Source organism: Vulpes vulpes, chromosome 1 (assembly GCF_048418805.1).
Source record: "Vulpes vulpes isolate BD-2025 chromosome 1, VulVul3, whole genome shotgun sequence".
Taxonomy (NCBI): Eukaryota; Metazoa; Chordata; class Mammalia; order Carnivora; family Canidae; genus Vulpes; species Vulpes vulpes.
The window spans coordinates 151,870,747-151,883,720 of record NC_132780.1 but is presented as its reverse complement, the minus strand read 5'-3'; the positions used below and the strand labels follow the sequence as shown (position 1 = coordinate 151,883,720).

The window sequence follows — 12,974 nt, the reverse complement described above, 5'->3', positions numbered from 1 at the left end:
AATATTAAAGCGTAAGAATTTAAAAATTTTATAATAAAACTTCAACATGATTCATTCAGTAAGTTTACATTTGGACCAGGTTTTACTTCTTGGGGAAAAAAAATCAGGGCAACCATTCCATATGCCAATTTTTTGGCTTCCCCAAATTTTCATGTGCAGTTCTCAAGAATTTGCTCCAATTCGTTTCTTCTAAAGAGACTATAAAGCTAACACATGAACAGAAAGAAAAACAGCAAAGGAGCAAATATTAAATCTTTAGGAAATTGTCAGACTTCTAAAGCCAGGAATGAGTTATTAAGAAGTAATAGGAATTATCTCAATTAAGTTTATTCTTCTTTTCCTTTCTGGTTCACTTGAACTTTCCAGAGTTCATCATTTCCTGTTTAAACAATATTTACAATGCTATTTAATGATATGGTTTTATTCATGAATCCACGAATTAATGCATACTATGACTATCCTACATAGCAACCTCTTGGGAGAAATTACAGAGGACAATTTCTTATGAAAATATTTATAGTTGTGCTGTAAACTTCAACTTAAAAATAAATTAAGGGCTTGAGGGTGGCTGTCTTATTAGAATAATTGCTAAATGAAGAAGAGAAACCTAGGCTGACCTAAATATGAATATTCTTTAAGAAGAATTAATTTATTTTTATTTTTGCGATTTCCTTTATTTTTCTTCTTTTTTTTTTCTTTGTGTGTGTGTGTGTGTGCATTCTAGGACTGGATTATAGCACCAGAAGGATATGCTGCATTTTATTGTGATGGAGAATGTTCTTTTCCACTCAATGCTCACATGAATGCCACCAACCATGCCATAGTTCAGACTCTGGTATGCTTTGTTTTTGTAGAATTTAAAATGGTTTATGATGCAAGCATCATATAAACATTATTTTAAAGGAAAGCATCCGTTTGTGCTATAAATGCACTATTAAAAAAAAAAAAACTCCTTTGGTACTTTTTAGAGCCAAAGTAATGATTATGGGTATAGTCAGGAAATTCAGGCTAGTTTAAAGACTCGTCCTGATTCCAGAATGGGAAGGATTTAGCTAGGAAAATTGAAGTAACCACATGAAGTGATCACTCTGCACTGATTTCTTCACTATGCAGTATGACTAACCACACAGGTTCCCAGGGGCTGTTTCAAACCTAGCAATTCATTAGTAATCATTGCAAAAACATTGAATAATAGCCTTACTGAATTTCATCTAAGGGCTTTTACTCTGATTATTTAAGAATGTTTCACAGCATACTTTGGTATTATTAAAGTTCTTCAAGTAGAATATAAGTAAAAGACTAATTTTAAATTCTTGATCCTTATTTTTTTTTTATGATTTTTAAGGTGGAATTTCATCTTCATTTTTTCCCTTCCTCACTCAGGAATTTAGTAGTGATTTAATCTCTAGTAACCTGAGCTTATTTTTGTGAAAACAATAATGAAATGTTGATTTTGTGGTCTCTAAATGGTTGTACTATATCTAATTAGCTCATGAAACCTCTTGAGAGTCTGACATACCTGTCTTATGGTGTGTGACTTACTGATTTGGCAGAGGCACAATCTCTGGAAGACTAAGAGTCTCCTAGAAGGTGCAGTAGACTATGTGATGGAGTTCTGAATTAATGTTTGGGTTAATGTGAACATTTTAACTATATGTCATCAGGATAGAAGGAAGAGGACTAATTGTTTTAGATTCAAGACTTAGTGACAGAAGTGGCTATTTGGTGGATGGCAGTAGGAGAGCAGTAGCCATAAGAATAAAATAGTCTATCTTTGTGGGTGAGTCTTGTTTATGATCAACAAAAAAAAAACATAACTATTAGAATTTGTGAGTTGACTCTTTAGAAGGTCATTTTTTTTCAGAATTAATTTAACATTTAAAGCTGATGGAAAGACTCTCCTAGATTTCTTCTGAATAAGGAATGATATATGTAAATTGACAGATTAAATCCTTGAATGACTTGATGTTTTCTGGTCTGGACATCATAGGTACTAGAGAGTAGATACCAAAGATGCACATCTATGACAACTAGAGCGTGGGTATTGCCCAAAACTTTGGGAATAACTTTGGAGTAAAGAGAAACAGGGAATTAAATCCATATTTTGAAAGGCAGTTATTTATAAATATTCTTCTTTTTATTCTTGACCAATGAGATTGTCTAATTCTGTGCCATAGGCAAAGTATAGAGTAAATACCTGGGAAAATTTTAGGACTTGTTATGCTTTCATCTTTGCTATCTATCAATAAAAGTACTTGATACAGGATATCATTTCTGGGGTATGGGGAGCTCTGCAAGAAAGGGTGTATTGTATTCCAAGAATCTCTGTGAACTCTCTAACCTTCTATCCTTACCTATGAGGATTCATGATGACCCGAAAGCCAATCACACAGAGAGAAATGCTTTGTTTCAAGCCTTGGAAGAATAGACATAATCACTGTCTTTCCGTGTGGTCAAAGGAATAGCTACTATTAAGCTTACAGAGGAATGACACTTAATTTCTCAGAAAATGCCTCGTTATACTGTCATCTCAATGCCTTAAAAGCAGACTTCTGCTTCATTAATATGTATCTATTGAATCAAAGGCGGCCTCAGGCTAAGCAATGTTTAATTATTGAAAAAATTGTCAAAATACTCCTCTCATTTTTCTTTTTTTCCTTATAAATATATAACCACATATTGTCAGCTTTTAGGGCTGAAGTCTAGAAGGCAGTGTCAAAAAACACAAACATTAAAAAAATCTGACATGGACTTGGAACAAGATCCTGCTCTGCATCACTGTCCTGGGATATGGGACATAAGTCATTGCAAAACTTAAAGCATACATGGGAAGTTTGATTTTTTTTTCCTGGCATTGTATACTCTGTATGTTTGTTCTCTGAAGGACATGAAACAAGAAGACAGGCATGTTTGTTCCTAAAAGAAAGCATATTTTTGACTAATATGGTTGAGAAACCATTCAAGAACAATCCTTTTTTTTTTCAGAACAATTGCTTCACGAAGCTGCCAAGGCCATTGAAACAAGGGGTTATCAATCATGTATGTGTGGGTTATGGAAGATAAAGCTTATGAGGGACACAAGCTGCATCTGAAATTTGTAGAGACTATCCAACTTTTAGTTTTGTGAGGTCTTAGGAAATTTCAAGTTCATGTCAGATCACCTCATTTTTCCTGCTGTTTCTGTCCACATGCAGTGCTCCTATATCATTTCAGCCAGGACATTGTGCAGCCAAAACTCTAAGAGGCTGTATTTGCTTTTTGTGGATCCCTTAGGACTCATCAGTGGGACTTCCCATAAACTCCTTTGGGGGAAGGGCCAGGGTAGGTGGGTGGGAAAGGGGGAACCATGTTCTGGCTCCTTGCTCAATTATTGAAATCATAGGCAGACTGCCAGTCTGATCAAAATGAGAGTAAACCCTTTGCTTGAGCATTTCACTGTCGGTGTACAGCTACCTTTTCAGCCTTTTGGAGGAGACGGAATATTCAATTTGTAAAATATCTAGGCTCCTTGCTTCTGATTTAGTTGAGCCTGCTTTTTGGCACTTGTCTAGGAGAGAAAGAAAGTAAAAGGATATTAAACTCCAGCCAGTCTGGTAAAAGATTCTGTAGAGAAGAGTTGAAATTATTGCTTTAAAATAAGTTTTGGATTATACCTGGAGTTTACTTTGCTGTGATCTTTATGCTTCCTTTACTGTGGAAAATTAAGAGTTGGCATAAGTTTTATGATTTATTGCTTAATTGTCCTTTAAAAAATAATTTAGATTCAAATCTTTCTACAGCTAGTTGTGTCCCTTCACTGATTTGCATTTATAATTTCTGTATTTCTCATGAAGTAAATAGAAGTAATTGTTCTAACCAAAAGCAACTCAGTGCTAGTTGCCATGCTCTTTCCCCCAGGAAAATTTCCACTGAATACTCCATAGAAGGAGTTTTCCTTACTTGGTAGAATATTTTTCAAGGCCCCAACACATAATTAGAACTGGTGAGTTGACTCTAGGTGTTAATGCTTAAAAATACATCCTTCACTACCAGTCCCCAACCCCCACCCCAGCCATTGAACATAAATAGAAGAGTGATAGTGATTGTGAGTGACAAAATGAGAATATTATTTGAAAGCTGTAGACAAAATGTTTATCTTATTTCTCAAAAAAACAAAACATGTTTTTCTTTCCCAGGTACATCTGATGTTTCCTGACCACGTACCAAAGCCTTGTTGTGCTCCAACCAAATTAAATGCCATCTCCGTGCTGTACTTTGATGACAGCTCCAATGTCATTCTGAAAAAATACAGAAATATGGTAGTGCGCTCATGTGGCTGCCACTAATATTAAATAATAATGGTAATAAGAAAAATATCTGTATTAAGGTTTACAATTATAATAAAAAGTATGCTTTCAGACAAGAAGGGAATTTCACAAAATTAGTTTGGTTCATTTCATCTCTGTACCTATGTACAATATTGTGTATATAGTCACTTTTATTTATTTAAAGGTATATATTCTCCTTTGTGGATGCCTTATCAATAAAATCTATTTTATACGTCTATTACACAATAGATAGCCCAGTAACTTTCAGTGGGATATGCTAAGTCCAAATCAATTCCATTTCAGCATTTTTTCTAATATGATTTTTATATAATTTTCTGAAACTAAAACTCCTTTAGATGTTAATCATTGATGAAGGAAATTGAATGCATTTGGTTATGTTGTGCCAGTGAAAACTATGATAGGATAAATAAAACTAAAATAGAAGAAAAAAAGTAACAACCCAAACAAAAATGCTTGAATAAACACAATTTTTCTTTCAGAGTTTCTGCTTCATTAGATAAAGTGAAATGTTGAACTGGATTTGAATAAATAAGCGGTAGGCAGAACATAGAAGCTGAAAGATTACACATAATTGTTGTAACTGTTTGCTTTAACAGAATTGGTGTAACTGGAGGAGCATGTTCCTTCTTGGCTTGTGGATTGTAGATTTTGCAAAGCGCTCAAAACTTCAGGAACTCTGTGGAGACAGGCTTGAGCCTATGTCCATAACTTTCCAAGTTAACACTAAAAAATTGTAGTACAACCTTCTTACCTCAAATAAATCATGTCTGCCTATTATCTAGAACACTACTGCTGCAGATTTTTTTTCAGATTCAAAAACAGTCCAAAATCAAGAAACATTTACATGCACTCCACCTCCTTCCCCACAGACAAGAGTCACTGCATACATAAAATATACTGGAGCAGAGATGCCGACAGGGCCATTTTCTTTAGCTCTCCTTTATAACTGAGTTTGCTGATTGATGTGATGCAAGGGATTTTATTTAAGGTAAAAGCACTGAAACTAAACTGAAGGAAATTACCAAAAATCCCGGAATGGCTTTGACAGAATTGCCATTTCGAAAGAACAGCTGAAATCCATTTTTCATATCTTTGAGAATGAGCTCAATGAAAACCTTATTTTGTAAGGGGATTTTGTAAACCTTCCTCCAAGCACAAATAATTCCAAATGGGAAGGTTCTGTTGTGTGTATGTGCATGTGTATTCTTCCCTCTGAAATTAATTTATTTTCTTTCTTTGCCTTCTAAGGCTTTTCTTTAATACACACTCACTTTCAGAATAATGACATTTAGATGGATTACTTGCTATTTATGGTGACTCCATGGTTAAGCTTATTTACAGTTCATCTAAAATATTCAGAAAGCATCATTTATTAATCACCTTTTTGAACCTTTCAAGTAAAACTTATATCAGAAATAGCTTAAAAAATATTATGGGTTCATCTGTAATTCAGGTATATTGCAATATTGTTTTAAAATACAGTTTATCTTAAAGAGAATTTGATAATAACTATATTGGGGAGTACATTAAGTAATATATTTTTAAGTAAATAGTGTACCATTGTAAGAATAAGAAACGGAAGTCTATTATATTATTCCTTAAATGTGCTGTTTAAAGATATTTCTATACTTTAAAAATATATTAAACTTGTGATGCTAGTTTTTACTGTGCTTCTTGATTTGGCTCTTTATTTAAGAGGGATACAAAAATGTAAGTATGTCATACACTGAGACTATATGACTATCAGATGTAAAATGTTTGCAGAATACATGATCCTTATGTTGTTTTTAATTCCTGAAACTAGTTTTTGTGTTTTTAATAAATATTCACTATTAAATGGACAAAGTAGTAATCCATGAATTAAATATCTTCTTAATCTGCTCAAACAACAAAGAAATTTTTAAAATAGCAAAAATGACAGGGAAGGAAAACTACCTCACTTGTTCTTTTTACGTAAGACAATAATTGGCATCAGTATTTTCATAATTTTTCAGATTAGATATATAAAATATATATATATATATATACATGCATAGTTAAATTATTCTCAATAGCTATTATAGTAAATTTGTAGTATTACTTTGGTAATACTTAAGCTACTATCAGAGACCAGAATAATTTAGCCTATTTTAGCAGGATCCAAACAACTCAGGTCTTTTTAGCTAGTTAGGTATTGGCTTTTTGTTTGTTTGTTTGTTTTTATATTTCCTGCTTTATATCTATTTTGCTTTGCAAAGTGACTAATTCTTTTTGAAAGTAGAAGAGCATAAATCACAAATACTCAAGTTCTTTAAGGTAAAAATAAATCGTCTACAGTGAACTAAAAAATAATAAAAACACAAGAAAGAAAATCCAAATTTATTTTTTTCTCAAGAACTGTCATTTTATAATCACTATCATCAAATCTGAGCCAGAGTCTACTGGCTACTCTACAGTCTGGCAAATATCATCTCCCAAGAAATTTACAATGAATATTTTTTTTGATGCACTTCTGTTTAAGACAGAAGAAATCCTCTTTCCCAAACACAAGTCACCGTCTCATAACTACTCAGTCAAGTACTTAATCTATCATTCAATTTCCATATCAGATTACCTGCTTTTCTATGTTTCCTCTTTTGCATTTTAGTTCATTTTATTTTATTTTATTTTATTTTATTTTTTCAGCCTGTAACTTTTTAGAGTTAGAAGTGAAGATTCCTTTGCTGATAAAACATATACATTGCTAAGTATACATCACATCTGTATTTTATAAAATTTAGTTAAGATCATAATTGAGGAGAAAGTAGAACAAGTAACAATCAATGCCAGTATATATTCCTATTTAGGCAGAAAAGTGACACTATATCCAAGCTAGCAATTTAAAAAGAGCAAAGGTTCTGCAAAATTACAACATCTGTTGTAATATTTGTTAAAGCCTATTTGAAATATGGGCCTCTCAAAGACAGAAGAGCCTGGATCAGATATACCCTTTAAAAATAATAAAGAAGTTTCAGAAGTTTTAAAACATGCATTTTAACCTTTGCATCTCAGTTTCAACTTTGCAGAGGCAGCTAGTCTCCCATCATTTCTCAAAGGCCAATGTATATACACAATGGAGAGAGAGTAGTTAGATGCACTACAGCTTCAAAATCAGGAGGTTATATATGGAGGGATGAGAGACAAAATACTGCATAAGCAGTCCCTGGACCCAGCCAGTTTGAACCTAAGCTGAGGGGTTAGTGAGGAGAGCAGTATTTTTTCCTCAGTTTATTGTGGCTACTACTATGTGGTGAAATATAATAGAACCCATCTAAAAAGCTGGACTGTGTTTATTTTCCTGCAGATACCTATAGAAAAAGCCCAAACTAGAGAAATAATCCTTTACGTTGAGCCACAAGGCCAATAAGATGTCTTGGATTATGTATACTTTCTTCAGTAATACACATACACCACCCCCCCACACACACACTTTAAAAAGGTATATTTTTATGTTTTAAAAAAAGAAAAATAGGAATACAAATTTTTTTAAAGATTTTATTTATTTATTCATGAGAGACACACACACAGAGAGAGAGAGAGAGAGAGAGAGAGGCAGAGACACAGGCAGAGGGAGAAGCAGGCTCCATGCAGGGAGCCCGATGTGGGCCTCCATCCCGGGTCTCCAGGATCAGGCTCTGGGCTGAAGGCGGCGCTAAACCGCTGAGCCACTGGGGCTGCCCAGGAATACAAAATATTTTAAGTGAACCATTAGGACTTTGTGGAAAGAAAAATATAAAATGGGAAATTTGAAAGAACTTAAAAGTATCAAAGGGATCAAAGGGAGTTCTAATGTCCAATTAAATCTGTGTTCCAGAAGACTGGAGATAATTTTGGGATTAACAGCTGACCTCTTCATCAGAGTTGGCTTCTAATCTTGGAAGTCGGTCAACAGGTAGTGGCTATCTTCAGGTTACTGAGGAAAAATAACTTTCATGTAGAATTCTATATCTAGCAAAACTATTTCAAATATTAGGGCAAAATAGAAACATTTTTAGGCGAGTTAAACTGAGAGAGAATTAATCATCAACAGTAAAAGCACTGCTAAAGTTTTTACCCAGGAAGACAACCCCAAAAGGAAATATATACCATAATGATAAGCAAGAAGATGGTAAACATGGGACCAGACTACAATAAATAATAATGTTTAATAATTGTGGTTTTAAAAATCAAGAGAATTAAACAGTATCAAATTAAGCTGAATAGAGGAAACTATAGTACAACTATAGAGCATATAATGGAAGGTGAATGGTTGGGGATAATAGGTTTTGCATTTTACTTAATGATGATTAAATTAAACTCATTAATTTTAGAACACAAAGTGGTGTGTATATTTTAACTCAGGATTGACAAAATCTTTCTGTGAAAGATATGATTATAGTTTTGGATTAGCTTTGTGGTTTTTTAAAGATTTTATTTATTTATTCATGAGAGACACACAGAGAGAAGTAGAGACACAGGCAGAGGGAGAATCAGGATCCTTGCAGAGAACCTGATGTGAGAAAGACTTAATTAATCCCAGGACCCCAGAATTGCAACCTGAGCCAAAGGCAGATGCTTAACCACTGAGCCACCCAGGTGCCCCAGACTTGGAGTTTCTGTTTCAACTACTCAACTCTGCTGCAGTAGTGTGAAAGCTGCCGAAGACAGTAAGCTCGTGAGTATGTGTAGCTGTATTCCAGTAAGGTTTTACTTAAGAAGACAGGTGGTGGGTGAAGTTTGGCTTGCAGTTTTGCTGGTCTATTCTAAACCAGTAGAAGGGATAATTGCGATATGGCAACATATAATCAATTCAACAAGATAAAAAAGAAGAAATGGCTTTTAAAAAATATAGCAAAGGGGAAATATTACATATACGAAAATGATAGAAGTAAATCCATACACAGTCATATAATGTTAAATGTAAATGGCCTGAAAAGATCACTATATCCAAATTGGATATAAGATGAATTCAACAGCCAATAAAGTTCTGTTCAAAAGAGTCACACCTAAAACTTTATTTTTTTAAAAGATTTTATTTATTTATTCATGAAAGACACACAGAGAGAGACACACAGGCAGAGACACAGGCAGAGGGAGAAGCAGGCTCCATGCAAGGAGCCCGATGTGGGACTCGATCGTGGGTCTCCAGGATCACACCTCGGGCTGCAGGCGGCGCTAAACCGCTGTGCCACCAGGGCTGCCCAACACCTAAAACTTTAAAACACAGGAAGGTTGAAAGTAAAAGGAAGGTAAAATATATACCTGGAAAATACCCACCACAGGAAAACTGGATTAATTATATTAATAAAGTATATTTACACTTTAATACAAACCAGCCATTACTGTTTTGAATATAAGGACATACTGTTGCCTGTTCCCTTTTGGCAAATCCCACAAAATTGTTTCTACAATAGTTTTTAAAATTATAAGTTTAAAGTTAATATAAAAGGATTTTATCTTGTCATACAATGTCATTCTCTTCTTAAGGTTATTAAGACTCTGGTGATTTGAACATATTTATTTATTTATGAGACAGTGTGTGCATGTGAGTACAGGGGGGACGGGGTAGAGAAGGGGCAAAGGGAGAGGGAGAGAGAATCTTAAGCAGACTCCACGCCCGGTATGGAGCCCAAGGTGGGTCTCCATCTCACAGCCCTGAAATCATGATCAGGACCAAAATCAGGAATTGGATGCTCACCTGACTAAGCCACCAGTGTTCCAAGACTGGTAATTTGAAAATTACTTGTCTTTAAGATGAAAGTTCACAGTATCATATTTAACAGTGCCTGTTGATGTCAGTGAGACTCTGTAAGGTGTTTCCACTTTGAAAATGAAATAATGCCTTTATGAGAGAACAAGCACTTCTCCAAAAATTAGTTATGATGAAAAGGAAGAATATTTGAAAAATCTTAGCTACTGAACATAATAAGTCCAATGAATCTCCTTTCACACCAACCTCCTAGGGTTAATTATTAAATGGAAATAAAGTAGTTCCTGTATCCCCAGTACACTCATCTAGCTTCTGGGCCTTGGTAACATTTTTCCATTCACCAGAAATGCCCTTCCTTAATTCTGCTCCTGATATTCTACTGATTCCTGGAGTGACTTCTCATTTGCTGTTTCCTTCAAAAACACCTCATACACTAAACCAGATGTGTCTAATCGCTCTAATAAACCACTGTAGCACTCCTGCTTCTCAGACATATATCACGTTATGCCAGCTATTAGAGTTATTTGGAAAATCTTCTATTTCTTCTACATGGTAACATGAAGAAGTCCTACCATGTTCACTCATTTATTGATTCCTTAAGTATTATCATAAAGATACTCCCATAGTTGATGTTCTACAAATAATTGGGAAATGAATAGAAGGTGGTTTCATTCATTATTTTAATGGAAAAGAGCAAACATAAAAGGAATACTGTCAAAACTGAGACAGTGAGGGGACTCAATTCTTTTTTTTAAAGCAACATGTCCCCAAGCAACATATCTTTCATTTTTAGGACACTCTAATCTGCATTTCTTTTTTTTTTAGTGTTCTATTTATTTATTCATGAGTGATACAGGGAGAGAGAGAGGCAGAGACATAGGCAGAGGGAGGATCAGGCTCCCTGTACAGAGCCTGATGTGGACTGGATCCTGGGACTCCAGGATCATGCCTTGAGCCAAAGGCAGATGCTCAGCCACTGAGCCACCCAGGCATCCCTCTAATCTGCATTTCATTAAGGTTTCTTTCTTTTTTTTCTTTTCTTTTCTTTTCTTTTCTTTTTTTCTTTTCTTTTCTTTTTTTCTTCTTTTCTTTTCTTTTCTTTTCTTTTTTTCTTTTCTTTCTTTTCTTTTCTCTTTTCATTCTTTTCTTTTCTTTTTCTTTTTTTCCTTTCCTTTCCTTTCCTTTTTCTTTCCTTTCCTTTTCTTTTTTTCTTTCTTTTCTTTCTCTCTCCTGTGGTTTTATCTTATTCTTTTGCTTGGAACATATTCTTCTGCTTCTTTATTTTGCTTGGCACAGCAATGGCTTCTATGCATTAGATGAAATGGCCTCATCTCCCACTGTTGAAGAAGTAGCCTAGGGTAGTCGCTGAACCTGAGCATTCAACCTTTCCCTAGCTCTTGGTTGTCTCTCAAATCTTTGTGAGATAAACAGCCTATCCATTTTTAATAGCTCCCAGTAGTTGAGGGTGTGCCAAGAGCAGTCAGTGACTGACTGACCAGGGGGAAATCTCAGTCAGCCTCTAGTTTCAAGGTGAATGGAAACCATACCCTCAGGCAGCAGCTTTTAAAGCATGCAAATATATACAGTTCTTTGGGACCAAAGTGAAGCTCTGCTGGTCACCATCATCAGGTAATCTGGAGGCCTTTCTGAGAGGCAGTAGCAAAAATCAGAACTTTAGATGAGTGTATAAGAACCCTTTTAAGGAGGTATCCATGACCTGGAGCAAGATAGAGGGAGAGTGCAAACATGGTGTCCCCCTCTATGCTCCCTGGGAGTATCTCTGTAGCTTCTAGATGTGTGCCAAACCTGAAGCCTACTTCTAAGGCCAAAGCTCCAGGGCTAGCAGTAGGCCTCTTTCACAGAAAAGCTGTGGGTGTGTTTCAGTCTCTTATTTGGGCAGTGCCCTGGGGCTGGTAGCTTGCCAAGCACAATCTGATTGTTACAGTCCTATGGGACCTAGGAACACAAGTATCCCTGGCCTCCAGAGTCAGGAAAACAAGGAGTGTCCCCTGGGGGGCAGCTGCAAAAATTGGGTCTTTAGACGAAAAATCAAGGCACCAGACATATGTAGAAGCTCCCCTCTAGGAGATACTAGTACTCTGGAGAATGTAAACATGGTGCCCACTGGCCTGGACCAAGGCAGGGATTGTACCTACTTAAAAAAAAAAAAAAAAAAGAAAGAAAAAAGAAAAAAAGGATAAGGAATAAGGAAAGGAAAGGGGGGAGCAAGAGAAGGGGCAAGGGAAGAGGCAGGGGCAGAAAGGAAAGGAAAGGAAAAAGGAAGGGAGAGAAAGAGGGAGAGGGAGACAGGGAGAGGGAGAGGGAGAGAAAGACAGGGAGAGGGAGACAGGAAGAAGGAGACAGGAAGAGGGAGAGGGAGGCAGGGAGAGGGAGACAGGGAGAGGGAGACAGGGAGAGGGAGACAGGAAAAGGGAGACAGGGAGAGGGAGAGGGAGGCAAGGAGAGGGAGACAGGGAGAGGGAGACAGGGAGAGGGAGACAGGAAGAGGGAGACAGGGAGAGGAAAAGGGAGAGGGAGAGGGAAAGGGAGAGGGAGAGGGAAGGAGAGAAGAGGAGAGGAAAGGAAAGGAAAGGAAAAAAGAAGGAAAGGGAGATGGTGGTGCCAGCAAGCTTTAACAAGTCAGAGGTAGAGGCTTTAACAAGATGGCAACCACCAGCCTCCAACGAGGGGTATATTCCAGCCCCTCAGACCAGTGCTTCGAAATTAGCAAATGAGTCTCTTTCACTTAAAATCTGGGTACTTTTCAGGGCAGCCCCAGTGGCTCAGCGGTTTAGCACCGCCTTCAGCCCGGGGTGTGATTCTGGAGACCCGGGGTTGAGTCCCATGTCAGGCTCCCTGAATGGAGCCTGCTTCTCCCTCTGCCTCTCTCTCTCTCTCTCTCTCTCTCTCTCTCTTTCTCTATGCCTCTCATGAATAAA

General features: G+C 36.3%; 1 protein-coding gene across 1 annotated transcript in view; it reads left to right on the top strand.

The window, feature by feature from the left end:
- The window catches only part of BMP5 (bone morphogenetic protein 5), a 115,307-nt gene extending 109,314 nt beyond the window's left edge, over nt 1-5,993 (top strand). The window contains exons 6-7 of the mRNA XM_025991081.2: nt 725-835; nt 4,176-5,993. Of these exons, the coding sequence (XP_025846866.1) occupies nt 725-835; nt 4,176-4,325 (261 nt within the window). The 3' untranslated portion in view covers nt 4,326-5,993. The remainder of the gene's footprint in view (nt 1-724; nt 836-4,175) is intronic.
- Nucleotides 5,994-12,974: the final 6,981 nt, after the last annotated feature.